Source organism: Lathamus discolor, chromosome 15 (genome assembly GCF_037157495.1).
Source record: "Lathamus discolor isolate bLatDis1 chromosome 15, bLatDis1.hap1, whole genome shotgun sequence".
Classification (NCBI taxonomy): domain Eukaryota; kingdom Metazoa; phylum Chordata; class Aves; order Psittaciformes; family Psittacidae; genus Lathamus; species Lathamus discolor.
Genome location: NC_088898.1, coordinates 11,602,466 through 11,625,201, shown reverse-complemented (window position 1 = coordinate 11,625,201; position 22,736 = coordinate 11,602,466). Strand labels below are relative to the sequence as shown.

The 22,736-nt window shown below is 47.8% G+C and overlaps 2 protein-coding genes across 2 annotated transcripts; one reads left to right on the top strand and one right to left on the bottom strand.

The window, feature by feature from the left end:
• Window positions 1-240: 240 nt before the first annotated feature.
• Window positions 241-22,053, top strand: DPP7 (dipeptidyl peptidase 7). Its single transcript, XM_065695945.1, has 13 exons — window positions 241-375; window positions 646-759; window positions 3,116-3,255; window positions 3,912-4,075; window positions 6,096-6,231; window positions 9,053-9,134; window positions 10,667-10,833; window positions 11,924-11,984; window positions 19,617-19,735; window positions 19,820-19,976; window positions 20,283-20,347; window positions 20,667-20,737; window positions 21,282-22,053. Exons 1-13 carry the CDS (start codon window positions 324-326, stop codon window positions 21,463-21,465), a joined length of 1,512 nt encoding a protein of 503 aa, XP_065552017.1. The 5' UTR covers window positions 241-323; the 3' UTR covers window positions 21,466-22,053.
• LOC136022515 (kelch-like protein 9) lies at window positions 11,726-18,760 on the bottom strand. The gene is made up of 4 exons (XM_065695944.1): window positions 17,596-18,760; window positions 16,226-16,478; window positions 14,281-14,441; window positions 11,726-13,209 (listed from the first exon to the last, which is right to left on the bottom strand). Exons 1-4 carry the CDS (start codon window positions 18,685-18,687, stop codon window positions 12,814-12,816), a joined length of 1,902 nt encoding a protein of 633 aa, XP_065552016.1. The 5' UTR covers window positions 18,688-18,760; the 3' UTR covers window positions 11,726-12,813.
• Window positions 22,054-22,736: the final 683 nt, after the last annotated feature.

Genomic DNA, 22,736 nt, shown 5'->3' with positions numbered 1-22,736 from the left:
GGAGGCAGAGAAGCCCCTCACTGGCCTGCCCTGCCATGCCTCAGCACTCCCAGGCCCATGCTGAGGGTCCTGGTCCACTCCCTACATGCAACCAGGGGCCCAAGAATCGTCGCCCGGCCAGAACCCTCCAGCAGCACCCCAGCAACCAACCCCCTCGGGCAACACGGCGCTTCGCTGTAAGGCACGGCCACGTGATGGACCGGTGAGTGGCCACGTGATGGACGGGTGGGTCGCCACGTGATGCCTAAAGCTCTAGGATCATGTGACAGGCTGTCAGGATCACCGCGCGGTAGAGCTATCGTCGGTGGGAGCTGTTGGTTGTCATGGAAACGCTGCTCCTGCTCCTCTTGCCGCTGGCCACCGCCGCCGATCCCGGTGGGTGACCGGGTCGAGCCCCCGCCCTCCTCCCCGCCCCCGAATCGCCCTTCTCCTCTCCGGTCCTGCCACCGGTGGAGCCCCTCCAGCCAGTCTCCCTAGGCCCCTGGCGCGGTCTCGAGCCAGTCTCCCCGGGCGGGAGCTCCCCCCCGGCCTGGGGAGCGCTGGAGCTGGGCCCCGGTTAGCAGGGCTGGGCTGTACGGCCTGTACGGTGCCGGGTGGTGGCGCCGGTTGCCGGTTTCTCCGGCAGTGACGGTTCACCCCCTCCAGCTGCCCGGGCAGTGGGGCCCGGCCTGGAGGAGCGGCTCTTCCAGCAGGTGCGGGACCACTTCAGTTTCGAGAACTGTGGCAACGAGACCTTTCCGCAGCGGTACCTGGTCACAGGTGGGTCGCGGGGGTGTGCTGTGGCCGAGCTGCTCTCACCCCGGCATGGCCGTGCAGGGCTTTGCGATAGCTCAGGCTGAATTTCTCTCTGCTTAAGCTCTAGCCGCTCCTGTCCTGAGGCAGAGAGCCCTTGCTTTCAGTGCTCACAGAACTGTGCTGAGCAGCCAGGAGTCAGTTTGAGCCTTTCCTGAGCCACTTGTTCCTGCAACCCACACCGTTATCCATAGTCTCCTCTCCTTACCTTCAATTTATTGTTATGGGCATGGGCTGTGGACCGCAGGTTTGGGGTTGACCTCTCCGGAGCAAGAGAGACCAGAAGTAGCTTTAGGCTTGTGCCAGGGCTGGCTCTGTGCATGCAAGTCTTCAGCTGGTCACAGCATCTCTTGCAAGTGCAACTAAGTGCTCTGAATGGGGCCTGAAAGAAAGCTGGAGAGGGGCTTTGGACACCTGTAAGGACAGGACAAGGGGGAATGGCTTTAACCTGACATAGAACTAGAGGGTAGTGAGGTGCTGGCACAGGGTGCCCAGAGAAGCTGTGGCTGCCCCATCCCTGGCAGTGTTCAAGGCCAGGTTGGATGGGGCTTGGAGCAAGCTGCTGTGATGGAAGGTGTCCCTGTCCATCTAAGGGGTTGGAACTGGATGAGCTTTAAAGCTCCCTTCCAACATAAATCAGTCTGGAATTCTGTGAATGCAGCAGGAAAATGAAATAGTTTGCCAATGACACCAAGCTGTGTGGTTCAGTTGATACGCTGGAGGGAAGGGATGCCATCCAGAGGGACCTTGACACGCTTGTGAGGTGGGCTGATGCCAACCTTATGAAGTTCAACCATGCCAAGTGCAAGGTCCTACACCTGGGTCAGAGCAATCCCAGGCACAGCTACAGGTTGGGCAGAGAAGAGATTCAGAGCAGCCCTGCGAAGAAGGACTTGGGGGTGTTGGGCGATGAGAAAATGAACATGAGCCGGCTTCAGTGTGCACTCGCAGCCCAGAAACCAACCGTATCCTGGGCTGCATCAAAAGGAGCATGACCAGCAGGTTGAAGGTGGTGATCCTGCCCCTCTACTCTGCTCTTGTGAGACCTCACCTGGAGCATTGTGTGCAGTTCTGGTGTCCTCAATATAAAAAGGACATGGAACTGTTGGAACAAGTCCAGAGGAGGCCACAAGGATGATCCAGGGACTGGAGCACCTCCCATATGAAGACAGGCTGAGGAAGTTGGGGCTGTTCAGCCTGGAGAAGAGAAGGCTGCGTGGAGACCTCATAGCAGCCTTCCAGTACCTGAAGGGGGCCTATAGGGATGCTGGGGAGGGACTCTTCATCAGGGACTGTAGTGATAGGACAAGGGGTAACGGGTTAAAACTTAAACAGGGGAAGTTTAGATTGGATCTAAGGAGGAAATTCTTTCCTGTTAGGGTGGTGAGGCACTGGAATGGGTTGCCCAGGGAGGTTGTGAATGCTCCATCCCTGGTGGTGTTCGAGGCCAGGCTGGACAGAGCCTTGGGTGGGATGGTTTAGTGTGAGGTGTCCCTGCCCATGGCAGGGGGGTTGGAACTGGATGATCTTAAGGTCCTTTCCAACCCTAATTATTCTATGATTCTATAATTTGCCTTCAGTTATAAACAAATCGGAGGATGAAGGACATCATTTTAACATAGCATTATATACATATATGTATATGATATGTTGTATGAGATATATATATATCTGATACATATATGAAGACAGGCTGAGAGAACTGAGAAGAGAAGGCTCTGGGGAGACCTTACAGTAGCTTCCAGTGCCTAAAGGGACTCACAAGAAACCTGGAGAGGGGCTTTTGGGAAGGGCTTGTAGGGACAGGACAAGGGGGAACGGTTTTAAACTGACAGAGAAGTAGATGAGCTTTAAGGTCCCTTCCAACCCAAACCATTCTAAGTTATGTGATTTACAACTTGGCTCTACATTGTACATCACAGCAGAAAGCTTCCCTAATGTCCACTTTGTGGGAAAAGTGATCCGTTCAAGTGTTTTGGGATGAGCTGGGCTGAAGAGGGTATATAGATGTAAAATCATTCTTGGGGGTGGGATGAGGCAGCTGTGTCTAAAGGCCTTGCCAAACTTGAGTTTTTTAGGGATTTTCAAGGAGAATCATAGAAGTGGCAGTTCCAGCCCACATGATGATCATGGAAGCTCTTATTTACCCCTGCTCAAATGAGAAATTTCTATAGCCTGGGCTGTTAAGCTCCTGACCAAACTCGCCAAAAGTAGTGTCATTTCATGCTCATGATGTTTGTTTGGGTTTGTGGGTGGTTTTTTGTTTAGTTCATTTTTTGTGGGTTTTGTTTGTTTGCTTATTTGCTTCTGTCAATTTTCTCAGCAAAGTTCTGGAAGAAAGGATTTGGACCCATCTTCTTCTATACTGGCAATGAAGGTGACATCTGGACTTTTGCTCAGAACTCTGACTTCATATTTGAATTAGCAGAGGAACAGCAAGCACTTGTGATTTTTGCTGAGCATGTGAGTATTTTAGTCATTATGACTACAACAGAGTCTTGTTCTGTTCAGTATTACCAAATTCAGCTTTCTGCTGGTCTGGAAATAAAACCATCTCTTGCCAGGAAGCTGAGGTGTACCTGCTTTAAGCTTTCTGCTTGTGGTAGCAGCTCTTTACTTAACCATGGCTTCAGAATGTTTTTTACTATGCCTACCAGCAATCCAGGGTACAGAATTACTGTTTCAGTGAAGCCTATGCCACAGGGTATTTGCCTTAGATCAGTGCTTTTGTAAGTAGTTTCCATGGGTCTTGAATTCCATGCTTGTCTAGAAAGTTTTTTTTGTTTGGATAATATTTAATCTCCACACCATTTCCAACACAGTTCTATTAAATCTACTATTCTGGAATTTATGCATGAATTTCCTTTTCTAGCTGGGGATTTCAGGAGAGAGATGTGCTGAGGGCCCACTTGACCTCCAGTGAAGAAGATACGACCTGAAGGTCTCTGTTTATCAGATGTAGGAGAAAAGGCAGTTCCTGAGTTACAAACAAGTTAGAAGACACCACGTGCTCTATTATTGCTTCCTGTTTGTGCACACTTATCCCAGTTCTGTAAGGAGAACAGGGAAGACCTGGACCTTGACACCAGCATTTCTGCAGCATCTCTCTTTCCTTTCAGAGATACTATGGGAAGTCTCTCCCATTTGGACTCGAATCAACACAGCTGAAGAAGACTGGTCTGCTTACCGTGGAACAAGCCCTTGCTGACTATGCAGTGCTAATTACTGAGATTAAGCAGCAGTATGGTGCTGCAGACTGCCCTGTCATTGCTTTTGGAGGCAGGTAAAGGCTGTGTCCTTCCCTTTTCAGCATCCTTTCTCAGCCACGGTTGTGTTGTTCTCATAGATCTGTTTGGCTCTCAAGCAAGTTCTAAAGATAGAGCTTTAAGCTGTCTGATATAGAGCAGTTGTGCCTGTGCCTGAGCAAGATCTCATCACTAGGCCTCAGTCAGTTCTTCCATCAAGAATTAGTCTTAGTTTGTGATTGCTTTGGAGAAGCACCGCTGACCAGATATTTCTAGGTAGCTTCAATGTGCGAGGCAGCCAGAACTGCAGAAAGTGGGAAATTCCTCCTGTAGGATCAGAACATTTTACATTGGAAATACAGAAAACTAATAATTGGGAAAATATTCTTTCCAGGGGCCATCCACCTTTTTATTAAACACAGCCTCTTTAACAACATCCAGCCATTTTCGCTCTAGGCTCTTTTATAGTTGTTCTGCAATCTGCTGCTTGGTTGCTTCTTGCTTCCTAGCAGAAGTTCATTCCCAAAGCTCTGTTGCAGCTGTGTTGATGTGATGTCTTTGCCTCTTAAATGGCTCCCCATGCTTGTAGTAGAGATGCTTCACTTTAAAAGGATTCCACCAAGTACAGGGCTTCTAATTCAGTTGCAGTGAGGTAAAAAGCATTTGACCTGACAGCTATCACTAAGCTTCCAGCTCACCATGGTGGTGACTGGGCTGTTGATCTGAGGAGCCTTTGTACTGTGACTATCAGGACAGTAGCTCGTGTAAAAAGGGCCAGGAGCCATCCTCCATCTCCTGGGGTGGAGAAGTGGGAGAGGAATTCAGCAAGACCTGCTAGCTGGGCTGCAATGTTAGACTACAGCTGTGTGTGTGTGAGTCAGAGTTCAGTCTGCAGCAGCCTGAAGAGCACTAAACCTATGTAGAAAAGGCCTCCAGATGGTGGAAGTAAGGACAAGTAGCCTGGGAACAATATAGATAAATAGTCTGAACAGCCAGGGATCAGGTTAGGAAAGTTAAAGCCCTGAAAGAACTAAATCTGGCCAAGGACATTAAGGGCAACAAGTAAAGCTTCTATATGTAAACTAGGGATAAAAGGAAGACAAAGGGAAATGTGGGTCCTGTCTGGAAGGAAACTGGAGACCTGGTCACCCAGGATATGGAGAAGGCTTAGGTACGTAACGACTTTTTTTTGCCACAGTCTTCACCAGCAAGAGCTCCAACCACTCTGGCCGAGTCACAGAAGGCTCAAGGCTCATTTCCAACTCAACCATGCTATGATTCTATGAAAAATATTGAAATACAGCAGTGTTGGAGCAGCACAGCATGTCCCATGGGAGAAAATAAAATACCTCTTCTGTTGCTTGTAACTTTTCCAAACTTTAACCTGAAATTACTTGTGGCAGGTTTCAGCTATGACTGTTTCCAAGAAATGCATATTGCTTTACATGTGGGTGATCTGCAACCACTTGAGGTGGTGGGAAGACTTGAACACCTGTAAGCTTGTTTCCCTTTCCCTGTGTCTGTGTCTGTGCTGATCATCTATGCAGCTGTTATTTGGGGTGTCCAGAGGGAACACTCTCTACTTCCCAGGAGCAGAGAGGGCTGCTTATTCTGTAGGGTCCAGGGACACCCCTTGCTAAGAGCCTGGCTAGTCTTTATAATCCTGTATGCAGAATATGTCTCCTTCCCCCACTGAACAAGTGACAGCTTCACTTGCCCCCTACTAGTTTAGCAATGAAGCTGCCAGGGCACATGCAGTATGGTGAAGATTTCAGTATTGAGGCAGGATTTATGTATGGCTGCAGAAGCACACTGGGCTGCTGCATTCCCACCAAGCTGGGGTGAGCAGCTGGGGAAAGCCCAGTAAGATCACAGTGTGTGCTGCTCATTTTAGATGAGGATGGCAACTACTAACATCACCACAAGCCTCTTGTTGCCTTGTGTTGGGTGAGCCTGTGAATGCTGGCCTGTACTGTTGAATGCTGGCCTGTACTGTTGAGTTACTATGTTCTTAGCTGCCTGTTAAAGGAAATAACTCTTTTGTCTCTCCTGTGGCAGCTATGGAGGAATGCTCAGCGCTTACATGAGGATGAAATACCCCAACATTGTGGCTGGAGCATTAGCTGCTAGTGCTCCTCTGCTGTCTGTGGCTGGGCTTGGAGACCCCACCCAGTTCTTCAGAGATGTAACAGCAGTAAGTATCACCACTTTTTAGGAGCATTATTTTCTTCCTTTAAGAAGGCTGGATTTTTTTTCTTTTTCCATGTGTTTAAACAGACATCTGTCCTCACAGCATCAGTGCTGGGCAGGGAATGCAATTAAGTGGGAACCTGCAAGAACAGCAGCAGCTGCAGATGTGGTGGCTGAGCACTGCCTTAGCTGTTGGCATCTCAGGCCCCAGAAGTGCTGTTCTGGGCAGCACAGTTTGGTTTTAGCACTTTTAGTACCTCTAAGGATTCACTTTCCCATTTCTAGTAACTTGACCATATTACAGCCTGAAAGTTCTCCTTTTTGCCTGCCTTAATTCCTTTTGGATAATTTATTCTTCAGATCCTCTTCCAGAATGTTGTTCAATGATTCACAGCAGTTACTTAATCCGAAGATGTTTGCATTTCAATGAAGCGCTTGGAAATCTTCATTTCACTAACTAAAAATATTTAAGGTGTCCTGGGCATACTTAAAAGCAAAATTTAAATATGGCTTTCACATTTTGAGGACATAGGACCCGTAGGAAGGTGGTATTGCTTAGAACTGACTTACATTTAGTTTATAAGGAAAGACATGTACTACCTGGCAGTACTGAAGTCTTGTAATGTTGTCTGTTTTGCCTCTTTTCAACATGAATTTCTACAACTGGGTGACACATGGAGTTGCATGAACTACCTGTATATGAAACTTGTGGTCTTTTTGCTCTTATTTACATATATGAAAACTTTATTTCAATGCAGAGACTTACAGGATAGACAGCATAACCACTAAGTGTAAAGAAAAGACTCTAACTGTTGAAGACAATAAAAGAACATTGTCTTTAAATTATACATTTTAAAACAAAAAATGTAATACCACTTAGTCATCTAACAGGCCCTGCGGTGGGAATTCTTCCCTGGTTGAGCTAATTCCTTCTCAGAAGCCCTGTTCAGCTGATATGTGTCTTACTTCAGTTGTGAATATGCTGAGTCATTATACATCCTTGAAATTAGGGCTTTGACCTTTCCATGCCCCAAATTCTCTCTTGTTATGTTTAAAATCTGTTCTCTCTGAAGCAGTAAGATGACCTTTGGACTGTGATCCAGCATTTTGTTGCTTTCAAAGTAGTCCCTTCCATCATCAGTGTGTTTGCATAAAACCAATTTGTGCATCTGAAATCTGAATTCAGTTGCTGCTCTTGGTGAGTGAACACCCCCGAGAGCTGTTAATAGTAATGAAGGCACAAACCTTCCATGAATCATTGCAGGGGCTCTCTTTTCCTGTGAGTGAGTCTCAAATCCAGCTTCTCTGTGACTTTCACTGAGCTTTGCCAGCTCACTTCATAAGCCTCTAGCTCACAGGGGAAGTGAGCAAAGGGCAGAAAGGTGACTTTGAGTAAGTCATTTGCATAAGTTCTATATGCCAAATGGCCTGCATACAGCCAGGCAGAACCCCCTGTGTGAATGCTACACATACAGCCATATGCATGCATGCTTCCTGTAGGAATACTGCTGCAGGGGCTGTTCGGACCATTAACTGTAATCAGTTTAGACATCTAAATTAGGTGATTCCAAAGAGTAAAGCTGGCAGCCTGGAGTGGGAAACAGCTTTCATTGGAATGGCTGTAATGACTTCTGCCCCTGCTTCTTCGAGGTCTCAGCTGGGTCCTAAGGGTCTGCAGGAGAGAACTGGAGTGGGTGGTAGTTCCCAGCATGCTGCTGCACTCCAGCATGGCTAGTGGGGAGCTCAGTGTCATGGCAGCCAGAGCAGACCTGCTCCTCTGTCCCAGGCTGATCCATCCACACACTCCAATTAGAGCCATTAGTAGATGAAGATCAATAAGCACCCCCAGGAGAAGATTTGGAATCCCTAAAGGGTTGCCCAGGTAAACTGTGGAAAACCCCATGATGATTTGTCTAGGTGTAACTATCAGACAAAGGCAGAGTTAGGAATGAAAGAAAGGTCCCGAATCTATTTTTAGTTGAGGGTGGTCTTTGTAACAAAAATGCTTAGCTAGTGATTTGCCGTTACTTAACCATTGCTCTAGCATGGTAAAGGGATCTTAAAAAAAGTCCTGATAATTCTTACTATTACAAAGCACTGATTGCCAGCAGATCTCAAACTGCCTTACAAGCTGACAGAAGAGAAGGTTTGAGTTGCTAAAGCCTTCAGTAACAGAAACAACTTGTTACACCAGTGTAAGGTGCCACAGCTCCTCAAACATATTTTAAAGGGCTTTTTCAGGATCAGTGATGTTTTTCCCAAGAAAAAGGACATGGAGTTCTTGGTCATCTGGCAGGTCACTGATGGGCATAAGAAAAAAAGCAGATACTGGCTCCCAAACTTGTGCTCTTCCCTCCATGCATAACTGCCTTCTCCATTGCTCCTTCTTACAAAGTGCAGTATTGTGTGTTTGAAAACAAAACAAGACCACAAACAAACCCCAGAAAATTTCTGCGCCTAGCAGCTTTGCATCTTCTTCCCATGTCCTGGCTAAGGTATGTGTCTCGCTCCTTCATGTCCAGTCTACTGGCTCCACTAAGTGCAAAGTGTTTGTCTAAGAGCTTACCCCAGGAAGACCTGGTGAAACAGTTGCTGCTTGGTCTGAGCTGTGCAGACTGGCAGACTGTTATCTTCTGGGAGGTGCTGATAGTCTGGAGGACAAGGCAGAAGAACTGGTGTCACTACTCCTGGAGATGCAGATGAGGTTATGAGCAGTGGGCCAGTAACACCTGTTATCTCTTGGTACTTCTGGAAGTTCTTGCCACTGCAATGTCCAAAAGTACCTCCTCTGTGCAACCATAATTCTGTCTTTTCTGTCCCTTCAGGATTTTCAGAAGTCAAGTCCAGGCTGTGTCCCCGCTGTCCGCAAAGCTTTCCAGCAGCTTAAGGATCTGTTCCTGAGCGGAGGTAAGGAGATGATAGCCCTACAGATGGCTTCCCAGGGGCTGGCAGCAGACAGTCACAGCCATGTGGAAAAGAGCTGATACAGCTTTACTTCAGCTTGGTCTTCAATTAGTTCCACTAAATCAATGCAAATGCCCACCTGGCTGCCTCTTCCTGCTTGGTTTTTGATTTAATGAACAGTTTCAGTTAGCACTGAAATTCATAACTGACACAAAAACATCAGTGTGTGAGCTTGCACACTGTTCATGAAACTGTCTTTTATGCACCAAAGTGCAAAAATACCCGCAGGTGCAAAACACCTGCATTTTATGATGGTAAAGCTTCATGTTTTGTTAGATGCTTGTCCTCAGCACTCACACTATTGAGAACTGTTCAGGTGTGTATGACAACTGCGTGGCTCAGCTACTGGACAATCTGAGAAATATTTGGAAGGCACTCTAGGTCTTGAAGCAGCCATCACAATCTCTTTCATGTTCAGTTGGGTAGTTAGGTGAAGACAAGGACAGAGGCTGGTGAAGATCTCTGCACTGTCTCCCAGGTAGGCCAGATGAGGTGTCATGGGCCAGTGCAGCATCATCTGGGGGCCCTGCAGGGTGTTGGAAGAGCTGTGGTGGGTTCTTGGCCTGTCTCAAGGCTTGGCTTGGTCTGTGGTGCTCATGTCATGTGGTGCTCATGCTGCCTCACAGCAGCAGCTGGTCCTGGAATTGCTCAGAGGAGCTGGGGTCCAAAACCCCACTCAGCTTTGGGTCACAGCAGGAAAAATGTTACTGTTAAATAGCCAAGCTCTTCAAGGTCTCCGTGGGGCCATGCTTTCTGCAGCTGGGTGGATAAGGTTGTCATATATAAGGCTTAGGCTCTCAAGTAAATGTTCAGAGACAAGTCCCAGGCTTCCAAGTAAAGACAGCCAAGCTCTGATGGGTAGCTTCTAGAGTAGGATGGGGATTTCAACTCAAAAATGTGGAGGATGAAGATGAAGGGAGCAGCTTTCCCCAGCAGAAATTCAAAGGTATATGAGTGCATCTTGAAGGAATGTCTTCAAAGACAGATTTCCTGACTCCAGCTGACCTCTCCGCATTACACTGAAGTTTGAAGGCACATCTCAGGAATCCTTTGTGACTTTGTGAGAACCATTCTTTCTTGGAAGTTCTTACTGGAGACCTGCATGGGAGCTTGCCTGGAGACACTGCCCTGCAGGACACAGCACACCCCAGGTAGGGAGCCAGCAGGAGCAAAGAGGCAGACAGGCAGGGCACGGGCAAGGATAGGCTTGTACTAAGATGCTATTCTCACTGTGCCAGCTGGGACTGCTGCTGTCTCAGTGGGTGCTGATTCCCTGGGCTCCCCTGGGAAGCTGCACAGGAAGAATATGCCTGAACATCCACATGTTGTAAATTGAGATATAATGTATCATTCCCACTAGAAACCTCATCTGTGTGTTACAGCATCCCCTTATTCCTGAGTGAAACAAGATGCTGAACCCAAGTATTACTTTCCTCTGTTAAAGTTTGTGTTTTTCATTTTCCTTTCTTCTGCAGCCTATGATGAAATTAGTAGTAAAATGGCCACATGCAATAAGATCTCTAACAAGGAGGATGTTTACCAGCTTTTTGGATTTGCTAGGAATGCTTTCACCATGATGGCCATGATGAACTACCCTTACAAAACCGATTTCATGGGTCACCTCCCTGCCAATCCGGTGAAGGTGAGTACCAGGACACAGGAGAGTGTTGGGGTTTGTGATGTGCATCTTCATGATTTGAGTGCAGGGGGCTGCACAGCCTGGGACACTTGGGCACACACCATTGGTGCTGGTGACATGGGGAGGTGGTGGTGGATATTGCAGCCCTTCTACTCTGACAGTAGCTGTTTACTATCACTGTAAGTAACAGTAGCTGTTTAAACTTCTATCTGCTGGTGACTGCTGCGTTTGAAATGCACTGCATAAGGCTCATCAGGGAGCATTTTCTGAAGGCACTCCTACCCTACTCTGCCTTTATCTTAGATGCAAAGGCCTGTGCAAGCTTGTTGACTTCAGCTTTTAAACACTGAAGTTGCTTTGTTGTAGCCCACAGACTTTTGTAGATGTATTTTTCTTGGTAGGTAGAGATGGAGATCTAAAAATCAGGCTCCTTTCTAAGTATCACCAGTTGCTGTTGCAGCTGGTTTCATCTGGTGTGCTATCAGCCTCATGCTGCTGTTCTTTGCTGCACTCAGCACACCACACTGATGGGACTTTATTTGCCTCTGACCTTGTGGCATTTATGGCTTGAGCCCTGCCTGGAGCAAAATACACATTGCATGAGAGGACGTACAGGCTACACTGTACTGGGACTCAGGAGATGCTGTCTTTGGCTCCACTGGGCATCCAGTTCCTTTCTAGGGACTATTTAACAATCTGTAAAATGGAAGTAATTATTCTACCTCCCCTTGAGAAGGACATTATACTGATTGTAGCAGGTGCTGTTGCCTATCACTGTGGCCTCTGCCCAGCTATTTAACTTGGTAAAGGAACTGTTTGTCCTGGCCCTGTCACCTTGTTTCTATGTATTTTGTTGCTAGAAGGAAGGAAAAAAAACCCAAACCAACCCACCAAAAAAAAAAAACCAAAACCACCACCACCACCAAAACCAAAACAACCACCAAGCCCATACCTGTTGTATTGGACCCTTGGAAATCTGCTGAACCATAAAATGTGTAAGCAGTAATTTTAATGAACCTTCCAACTTAGCTCTTGTGGAAAGCAGAGACTGTTAACTATTCTGTCTGCAATTTGCCTGTAATGTCTCATCCAGGTCAGCTGTGAACAAATCCTTGCCCACACAGACCCAATTCAAGGCCTGGCTGCTCTTGTTGGTGAGTTAATATTATCATGGTCTTTAACACCCTGTTCTCTAGAAGCACCTGTAAGTAGAACTGTTGCATTGTTGTGCAGGATATGTATCATGGGAGCTTGTGTGATCCCCATCTCCCACTGGGATGTTTTGCCCCATATTGTCTATTGGGATATCGTGTGCTGACCCATGAGTTCATCTTCTCACCTTTCCAAATTTATTCTTGTTAGGTTTTTCAGCATTGCAGCCCCTTAGCCTGTAACCATCTGTAAGAGGTGGACTTCTAAGGTACTTCATTCTTTCCTAAAAGTTTAGCTATCTGCTCAAGCAGTCACAGGTTCAGTGCATGTTCACTGACGGAAGGTTTCTGGTCTGCTTGTTGAGGACAAGGTTGTCCTCATAGTGACCTATGATCCAGTGGCAAGACAATCTTAAATTTATCATCATATGTCTCTGTGAATACTCAATTTGTCAGCCAGCAGTGTTTGTAAGGGAATTATTAGAGAGAGAATTCAAAGCTCTTTTGAAGACTTCCTCATAAAATCTCTCAAGCTGCTCATTAAAAATAAGTTCTACCTTTGTTATTCAGAAAACAGGTCCTGAATGACAAAAAAAAAAAAGTTATTTAAGGAATTCTTATGGGTTTAATGCAGCTTAGGAGGATTGGGAACTAATCCTTTTTTTTTTTTTTTCTGTAAATTATGCATGTCACCATGATAGCACCAAGTCAGAAACATACTAATTCCAAATCACTGCTAAAGATGCTCAGGTGCTTGACTGGCAGCTAGAACAGTTATTAAAATACTAATGTCTTAGCAAACACTGTTGGATCTGCTTTACATATTCACATTCTACTTCTGTGAGACAGAGTGGAGCTCTGGTTCCTTTGTGATGAACAAGCTGAAGACAGATTTCTTCCTCCTGCCTGCAGGGAAGCACTTGGTACCTCTCCCTGTCCCACCAGCTGCATTCACTTGGGATAGTTTAATCATGCAAGAGGCATGATCCACCAGAGCCTTAGGTAGGGGACTGGCTTTCTTCCATACACCCCCCTCTGTGTCGTACAGGAAAACACTGTCTTCTTTCTGCATGGGCTGCAAGGCCCCACCTCCTGCAAGGTAGAGTGTAGTGTCGTGGGCTGCAATGCTGAATTGGCAGCAGTTGAATGGGGGCAGCTTTAGCGTTGTCCACTGGTTGCTTCCAGGACAATAATACTCCATCTCATTGACATGAATCCATTCTTCCACCTGCAAAGAACCATACTGACACTCACACATTGTGTCATGCCTGTCACATCAGGCTCGCCTGGTTCATGATAAAGGAAATCAGTGTCTCAAAATCTATTTAAATACTGTAGGGCTTAAGAGGCTGAATGTTTTATCCACATTTAGCAATCAGAGCCTCAAAAGAAGCTGGATAAAGTTCCAGGATGGCACAGCTTTGAAGGAACTTTCTGCTTGGAAAATCAGAAGAGTGAGCTGAACAGGGAGCCACAGGGACCTGCTGGAACTGACATAGCCCAAGTCTTGCTTACTCTCCAGACTTTTAACACATGACAAAGGAAATCATCTGAAGTGGCTATACTGCATTGAATTGTGGACAGTAACTGAGTTTGTGTCATTCAGAGGAATTTGATGTCAGCCTTGATATACAGTTTCTCTTTTCTGTCCATTCCTCAGTGAGTAACTATGTGCTCTAAGACATCCTCATTCCTTCAGAAGAAACCATACCCCTCAGGGTATGGTTTGTGCATCAGGGCCAGGCCCTGAGTCTTTACACTTTCCAATGGGAATTGCTGAATGATCTTTGAAAACTCGGTTCTCTTGGCTTCAGGGAAGAGGATTCTCCTAGAGTGAGCCCTTCAGTCACAGTGGGCAGTGCTTTCCCTCCTCTTTAAGAGGTGGGAAATCCAGATTTTCAGGACTAGACTAGTGTCCTCACTGCAGCCCATTCCTCTTCTAGTCTGCCAGTGTTTCACTCCCTCAAAGTTCCAACAAGGAAAATCTGGTGGTCAGTGTGTTTAGGGCAGAGTACATGACAGGTTTTCTTGCGTTAGCAGCCTGCACCTCCACCTGCATGTCCTCTATTTAAAGAAAATGCTTTTAGCAGCCTTTGTACTCCAGCAAATAGAGTGTGACAAGAGGGGTGCTTCTTATGTGCATGACTGTAATGGCAGGAACATAAGCTTATTGGCCTGACTTGCAACTGCACCAGCCCATTAAGAGGCTGGTACCTGATAGAATAAAAACATCAAGGCCTGTCAAGAGGGAGACCCCATTTTGGATCAGATATGAGACTATAAGAGCAAATAAACTTACTCCTTTCAGTGTCCTTCCTCCAATGCAAAAGATCTTGTCCCTGACTGTAGCCATCCCATGATCACAGCGGGTGAAAGCCATGGCACTATTGCAAATCCAGCGTCGGAGGTGAGGGAGGTAGCTGTAAGTGTCTCCTAAGGTATTACCCCCGGAGAAGCCCCCTAGAAGGAGAGCAGAAGTCTTGAAAATCTCTCCATCATCCTGGCTGACATCCAGCAAACCTTCTGCAAGCATTAGTAGAGATGATTTTTTTTTTTTTTTCTTAAAATACCTAGGAAGATCAGGTTTAAAATTTCACACATCCTGCACAGCTGATGTGGTGTGGAATTCAAAACCTGAGCTGCTCCCCTATTTTAAAGAGGAAAACAAAAACAGAACAAAAATCCAACCAAAACTGTTCCAGCTCTTTCTGTAAACTGGGGGATTTCCAGCTCTTGGGGTATTTCAAATGTAACCAGGAGCAGCTTTCATCAGGGAATCTGCTTCCAGCAGTCACAAAATGGGGATTTGAAGGAAAACCACTGAAAGCTCTTTGAATGCCGGGTCTTCAGCAGAAGGTCATTGCCAATCTGCCAGTGCCGTGGTCAACTTTCTCGCTTAGGCACTCACTTGTGTATTTCAGTGTGCATTATAAAAACCTCCTTGCAGAAGGAAAGTGCTGCTGTGGGGAGGGGAAGTGTCTCCAGTTGCCTGTCTGTCCAATTCCAGCCTGCAGAGCCTTTGCAAACAAGGAAGATGGTATTTCAGGTTGGCTGGAGACCCCAGCTCACCTGGACACAGACACTGTCTGCTTGGACCTTGGGTTTAAATCCTGTATTAAAGTAATGCTCTTCATTTTTCTGTTTGCTTGGGCAGGGCTGTAGCCTGGCCAGATCAAAGTTGCAGTTAACCACACTAGTTTAGAAGGAAATGAATCCTATAGGGAAGATCTTGCACCTGAGGGGTATAGTGTTTCCCAGGCTAGATTGCTATGGTGTGTTTGAAGCTCTGTGAAGCAATTTTGTCCTTGCTTTCTGGTAGGAATTGAGACCAATTAAATGAGCTGCCTGTGGCATCATAGGCTGAGTCAAAGCAGGGACTTGAATAACTTGAGTCTCAGCCATTCCCCATCTGAACCTTTATCAGGAGCCTCACTGTCACTGGGGTATGTGTCCTGGGGCAAGACAGCCTGTGTGCTACCTTCCCTGCTCTTGGGGCCTCAGGTGTACAATCCATCACAGAGAAGTGTCCTTCATCACAATTGTGCAACTGAAGTTAATCCGGACTGGATCAGTGCAGTGATCCCAGCTGGCTGTAGCTGGTTTATGGAGCAGGGAGCCTACAGCAATGTCAGACTGGCCCAGGAATTCTAACTCGGAGGCAGAAACACAAAACAACAGTGCTTTTCCTAGGACAAACTAAAGATTATCTTTTAAGTCCAAACTAGTAGCTGCAAAAGCTAAGTAACCTACAACACTTTCCTGAAGTGTTTAAACCCATGCTGCTTTACTGTCAAACACCCTGCACCATCTACCAAAAATCACTGTAAAGACTAAGGATCGCTTGTACAGTAAGGTTAACAAAGCAGCACAGGAGCGTTAGTCCCACATCTTCCACTGAGATTAATATCAGGGTTTAATCCCATTCCTAGCTCTGCGTTAGCCTGCTCCTAGTTTACCTTTCAGACAGCAAAGCTTTAGGATTCAGCCAGGATTGCATGGTCATAGGTGAGCAGGGATGTGGATTGCAAGTAGATGGTATCCCCTTTAATGTCTTGAAGGAAAACGTTAAAGGTGACACTGGAAGAACATAGGAGGGCAGTGAGGCTGTGGTAAAACAGCAGGAAACTGACTCTAGAGCAGTGGGTGTTACTAGTCTGGGTGCAGGCTTAGACTGTGATGTTAAGATGCTAGCAAAAATCAACGAAACTCTATGAAAATATGCTGCTTTCTGCCAGCTTTATCACCTGAAATATAGAGGATTCCCTTGTGGGTCGTGCCTGCATGATCAGCAATAGGCTTGGGGAAGGGAGCTGTGAACTCCCACTTGTTGTCAGCGGGCTGGTACAGTTCCACCGTGCACGTGAGGGTCCCCAGCAGTGTCCCACCACCCACGGCGATGATGCGGTCAGACAGCACATCTGCGTGGAAGCGCGTTCTCCTCTGCAGCATGCTGGCAACCTGGAGCCAGGAGGTGTTGCGGGGATCGAATCGGAAAACCTAGGATCACAGCAGAGGGCTGAGAGTTAGAAGGTGGCACGTGACTGGCTTGTGTCTTGTGCAGCTTCAAGAACTGAGAAGCAGTTCCCCAGACTAAGGAAGGTTTCACATTCAGACCTGAACAGGCTCAACTTCTAGTGCCAGCCAGCTGCTACAGCAGCACCTCCCAGCAGAGCCAGAGGCTCAGATAAGGCCTTTCTGGAGGTCTGGGGGTGTCTGGGAATAGGTTGTTCTCCCAGCTTTGCCTGCTGCTCTTGTCCAGGAGTAGGCAGGAGTGGCTTCCCCTCCCCTTATCCCTGGTGATAATACAAGAGAGCAGAGCGCCTCTGCTAAGGCTGGGCTTCCACTCACATCTTGCTCAGCAGATTTTCAGAAGCTTGTTTTGCCACTCCTGTTAGAAAGCCCAGGTCACTGAGCAAGAGCAGTGTCTGCAGAACCACATGGGGTGGATGCTGAGCTTCGGCTGTAGCCCTGCTGCTGCAGCATTCTCTGCTCTGCTGCTGCTGAGCTGCCTCCTACCTTTGAGGCAGTGGAAGGGAGTTGCTGCTTGCATTGGCACTGTTGAGCTGTGCTGAAATAAGCCCACCTGGGAGCTTGGGAAAGGAAAACATGCTGGTTTTGCTAGCAAGCTCACTGGAGCCATCTAGGAAAATATAAAATCCTGCACAAGTCTTTTTACTCCCCGGGCAGAAGGGGAAGGTCCTGGGACCTAAAGCAGATTTGAATTTCCAGGGCAAACCTGAGGAAAGAGCAGTTATCAAGTGAATTGGTGAACTTCAGCTATGCCTCCCAAGGATGAGTCCCATGGCAGCAACAGTGGGGATGGGGATAGCATTCATGGGGTTGCTTTTTTCAACTGATGTGGACCTGGCTGAACCTGTACCATGGAAGTTGTATATAGATGAGGATAATGATTTACAGTAGCAGTAAGGTGAGACCAGGGCAGGAGCTGATTCCTTCCCAGGCAGTTTGGAAGCTGTATTCCCAAGGGCTTTCAGTGCTGCCCAGAGTGCTAAGAAATGTGTAGAGTTGGGAAAGCTGTGATGTGCAAGAGGAATGACTCCCTCCCTTCCTCACCCAGCCGTTTTTCCAAGGCTAAATGTTTCTTATGCCTTACCTCATTTGACGGTTGCTTTCCAGTGGGATCAAATTTGATCTGTCCCCCGATGACAAAGAGAAAGTCATTGATGATGGTGACACAGTGGTTGTACACTGGCATGCAGAGGTCCCCGACCTTGTGCCAGGAGCTGCAGCTCTGATCTGCAGCCCACATCTCTCTGCACACATGGTTGGTGGTGGTTCTGCCACCAGCTACAAGCAGCACCGTGGAACCAGCGCGGAGGCTTGTGCTCTGGGTCTGCAGGACTGGCTGAGCATACAGCTGGGAGTGGTAGTTCAGAGCCTCCTGCACATACCTGTGGCAGCGTGAATCCAGCCTCATAAAAGGCATTTCCTGGATACATCGCTGCAGATCCCATAAGGGAATGAGAGGGAATCTTATGTGCCTTAAAATCTTTGCTGCGTCTTTCAGCCGTGTGTGGTCGTGCTGCAGCCAGCTCATGGCAGCTCTGAACAGCTCCAGCTCGCTGCATTCCTCTGTGTTGGTCTTGGCCAGAATTTCACAAAGGGTTCCTCGGTCTAGGTCTTTCAAGCACTGCGGATCAGCCAGGATCTGTTTGCTGTGCTGCCCTATGTAGAACATGGCTTTCTGTCTCAGGTCTGCTGGGCCGAGTTTGTTAACAATGTTAAGAACATCCGTGCAGTTCTCACAGTTCAAGCAACCCTCCAGGAAGTGGAAGCACAGCTTGATCACCTCCCGAACCAGGAGGGTTTCTGCAGCTTTGAAGGTCTCCTCAATATTCTGCAATGAGAGGTCTAATTTGTTGGAGTAAATGAAGTTGAGAACATTCCTCAGCCCAGCAGCACTGACAGTTTTCAGCCGAATGTTACTGTCTGGTCTCCCCGCTCTGGTCAAGTTTCCAACAAACAGGATCTTGCAGTAATTACTTGCTGAAGCTAAAATGATCTTGTGGGCTGGAAAGCAAACCCCTTCTGCCTCCAGCGTCACATCACACAGCGCGCTCTGCTTGCGTAGGCTGCTGAGCCCATCCAGGAGTTTAGGCAGGTAGGTGTCTGACACCAGGCTTGCTGTGCCGGCCTGCGAGCGCAGCAGCATGGCTCTGGAAGCAATCCTGGGACTCAGCTGCATGCAGTCAGTGCATCCCCTGGCACTCTTCTGCAGCCGGGACAGGCGTTTCCTGCTTCAGGAGAGCTGTGGCTGTGCTGCCCAAGCACACGGAGCCATCCAAACAGCAGCAGCCACAGCAGTCCCTTCCTCAGCAGCCTCTGCCCAGTGCTTTGCAGGCGCAGTGTGCCTTGTGCCTTGCAGAGCTGCTTGGGGCTGTTTGCAAGTGGAGCTGTTGGTGCTGGTTATCACACAAACCCCACAGTGTTTGTGGGTTTTGCCTGTTGGCTGTGATACTGGCAGCAGTAGACAGCCACCAGCTTAGCCACATTCTTCCTCCTTGCTATCTGGTAACTACCCATCTGCACAAAGAGCAGCTCATTCTTCGGCAGCTCCCCCGCAATGCTTTGTTGGGCGCCTGTTTAGGTGCTCTTTCATCTGGGCAAGTCTGCACATGCCGTCTTTCCTCCTTGAACAACAAACAAAATCCTGTCTGTGACAGGCCACCCTTGGCCCTCTGACTAGATTTTATCGCTTCAGACAACAGCTACTTTCAAGGGGGGGGGGGAAGGTATCAGCACTTATGTCCTGTTCAGCTTGAAGCAGTCAACTAACATCCTGTGTTCAGCCTGCTCTTGCTTGTGTTGGAGATTGGAGCCTAGGGTTTTCCCAGTGAACCAGTCTTTTGGCACAAGCAGAGAGCACCTGTAGTCTCTTTTTCTCCCTGTGGATACAGCAGAAGCAAAGGGTATCCACAGCCAGGCTTGAGAGCATGTGAAAGCTTTGGCATTAAGCTGGGGTTGTAGCCTAATGCTGGTCAGGCCCTGCTCCAGGCTGATGCCCTTGTGCAGCTGGGACAGCCCCACCTTGGCCGTGTGGTTTTTGGGCAAGGTGGTGTGTGAGGCAACAGAGAGGTGCTGACAGGTTGGCACTGTGTTCTGTTCCCCTGGCAGGGGTGTTCTACAACTCTTCCGGCTTGGCGCAGTGCTATGACATATACCAGCTGTACCAGTCTTGTGCTGACCCCACGGGCTGCGGCACTGGCCTGGACGCCGAGGCCTGGGACTACCAGGTAAAGTTTTGGAGACACCAACAGGTTCCTGGTTACCTTGGTTTCCCCCCCCCTCCCCTGTGACAGCTCTTCTACCTGTCTTAGGTTTGCACGGAGATCAACTTAACTTTCAACAGCAACAACGTGACTGATATGTTCCCCGAGATGCCCTTCACGGAGGCCATGCGGGAGCAGTACTGCTGGAGGAAATGGCACGTGAGGCCACGAGCACACTGGCTGCAGACAAACTTTTGGGGAGGAGGTGAGTTGTGCTGGCTGCTCGTCCCTTGGCACTACCCTGCAGTTGTCTGCCTGTCCCACCTGCCTGTGCCTGTGGGGACAGGCACAACGCACTAACAGGTCCTGGCAGACAGTCACAGCCTTGTGGTGACTTGAGCCAAACAGACATTTCTATATCTCCTCAAGACAAAAATGGAATACCTAAAAACTGCCAAGAATTTGGTTTATTCTCCTGTTTTCTGTTCTTGGCTATGTTTGCTGCAGTAGCCAAATGCGTTCGGGTAAATGGGCAGGAAGACCTCTCACATATCACCTCTCTGAATTTCAGACCTGAGAAGTGCAAGCAACATCATTTTTTCAAATGGAGACTTGGATCCTTGGGCTGGAGGAGGGGTAAGCATGTGGAGTCCTGCACCCCTCAGCACAGAGAGCAGCCTTTCCAGTGATACACGCCCCCCACCCCACCCCCCTTTCAGAGCAGCAGTGGCTACACTGTGAGTTTCTGCTGGCAGCTGTTTTACACTGAACCACTAAGGAGCCCCAGGACACTAATGATCACAGAATCACTTCACTTGAGATGTCAGGCATACCGGGGGGGCTCTTCCCATGCCTGTGTTCAGTCCTGACCAGCTCATCTTGCAGTTTTCAGAACAGATGCACAGTTCTGCTTGATCACTTGGTGAGAGTTTCTCTCTGCTCCTTCTTCTTCCAGATAAATAGCAGCCTCAGCCCTTCAGTGATTGCACTGACTGTTAGAGGAGGTGCTCATCACCTAGACCTCCGGTAAGTAGCGAGCTCTCCTTTGGCTGGCAAAAACCTCCTGCCTGAGTGTTAGATCTTAGCCACAGTCCAAAGATCCAGGAGATCCTTTAAAAGGGGTTGGATACAGACTGTCACAGCCTAACTGTAGAAGAGAAATCTTCTTCCCCAGTACAGGGCTCTTCCAGCCTCCAGGGAAACCAGGCAGTGCAGAGCTCAGCACTAAACTCACATACTCTCATTGGAACATGTTCTTGTACAGGGATTGGCACAAGTGTGTGATAGCCTGTAGCTGCCAGTCACGTGAAATAGTCCAGTATCTCTTGGCATTAGCCATCAGCCTTCAGCCCCAGAGCAGAGGACAGCAGCCACCAATGCAAGGGAGAGCTTGAAGCTCTCCACCCTGCCTCCCAACCTCTTTGTGGACACCATGCTGTTTTTTCCAGGGCATAAATATCAATTACAAAACAGATAATCTCTGTCCTTCAATTCCGGGGCTTGGCTTTCCCTGTGCGAGAGGCAAAGAGCTGCCCCCACTGACCAGCTCACTCTGCTCTTCTTTCTCTAGAGGACACAATCCAGCTGACCCCCCATCGGTCACACAAGTGCGCAAGCTTGAAGCAAGCATCATCCACAGCTGGGTGAAAGCTGCAGGGATGGAAAGGGCACAGGAGAAGAACCCAGGGGCTTCAGCTGGGAGTATGTCCATCCCCACAGCCTCAGGCCTGGGGGTGGGGCTGCCACTACAATAGAAGACAGAAGCCTGCTGAGCTATGCATGCACCATTTGAGGAAGTGTTATCCATGCTGGTGGAAATTCACCCTTCTGAAGTGTCTTAGCTGTCCCTCATCAAGCATCAAAAGAAAAGCAAAATGCCAAATCTATGACAGAAGCCCAAAGCATGTTGTGCAGCTCTCATGCTGACCTGCTTGCAGTGGGAGGACCCTGGGAGGCCCAAGAACCACCACTAGCTTGAAAAGTCTGGTTGCATGAGGCACCTTAAGGTTGAAGCTGAATTATTTTAGGCAAAAGGTGAAGATTAGATGACTAGAGTTGAAGCAGGGGTAGGGTCATTACTTACACAGGTTCACAGGACTCCACCAGAAAACAGTTACATACAAAAAGACTCCGTTAGCCTCATCCACTGCTGGGGGTTTGGGTGGGTTTTTGGTTTGCTTTTAACTTGCTCAAGAGATCTTTAGTCCTTGAGCTGGAGGTTTACACCTAGCAGTCATCCTGTTGTACTGCTGTCACTCGAGAGCTGCGCGTTAGCGAGCAGTAGAGCAGTTTGCTCCAGACATCTTCAGATCTTTTTAAAATAAATTACAAGTCTGTTAAAATGTGTGATACGATTTCATGGCTTGGTAGTATGCCAAAGATAAAACTGTTCAGGTGAAACAAACTCATCTTTTGCACATCAGCAGGTGGGTTCTTACCTACTGGAATTACTATGCACCAATAAATACTAGCTTAAGTGTAGAAGTATTAAATCCTGTAATCAACTGGCTGCCTCAGTTGATCCATTTGCAATGATTTTATGACTTAGTGGAGGAGCCTCCCAGATCCCCAGAGGTTTACATTACTTACACTGGCACTCACAGCATTGCCTCAGCTTCTGTTCCACTGCTCAAACACAAGGCTTTGTGTGCAGGATTTGCACTGTTGGGTCCTCTCGGCCATCACAGTGTGACTGTTCTGAGCTACAGTGACAGTCACCGGTATTTCACAATATTTGGGTGCTAACAAAATGCCTTTTTGCGTACAACCTGTTTATCTCTTCCCTCTTCTTACAAAAGACCAAAGGTTCTGCTCCCATCAGCACTGCGGAGTGCACGGGGAGGGAAGAGCAGGAATGGATGAAGTCCATTTATCAGATCTTTCAGACATGTACAAATGAAAGACAATGTAGGGACGACTTAAGTTAGTCAAACTCCGGTCCCCAAAGGAAAACGCTTTGTTAGTGGAACCACATCCTCACTAATCAGAATCCCAGACTGGCTTGTGTTGAAGACACCTTAAAGCT

What these genes read in the sequence shown, in the direction of transcription:
- LOC136022515 (XM_065695944.1), bottom strand. Translation starts at nt 18,687, where the DNA reads ATGCAGCTGAGTCCCAGGATTGCTTCCAGAGCCATGCTGCTGCGCTCG. An exon ending in GAAAGCAACCGTCAAATGAG is followed by an intron (nt 16,479 to 17,595) that starts GTAAGGCATAAG and finishes CTGTGATCCTAG; the next exon opens with GTTTTCCGATTCGATCCCCG. An exon ending in GGGAATCCTCTATATTTCAG is followed by an intron (nt 14,442 to 16,225) that starts GTGATAAAGCTG and finishes CTCTCCTTCTAG; the next exon opens with GGGGCTTCTCCGGGGGTAAT.
- DPP7 (XM_065695945.1), top strand. Translation starts at nt 324, where the DNA reads ATGGAAACGCTGCTCCTGCTCCTCTTGCCGCTGGCCACCGCCGCCGAT. An exon ending in GGCCACCGCCGCCGATCCCG is followed by an intron (nt 376 to 645) that starts GTGGGTGACCGG and finishes CACCCCCTCCAG; the next exon opens with CTGCCCGGGCAGTGGGGCCC. An exon ending in TTGTGATTTTTGCTGAGCAT is followed by an intron (nt 3,256 to 3,911) that starts GTGAGTATTTTA and finishes CTTTCCTTTCAG; the next exon opens with AGATACTATGGGAAGTCTCT.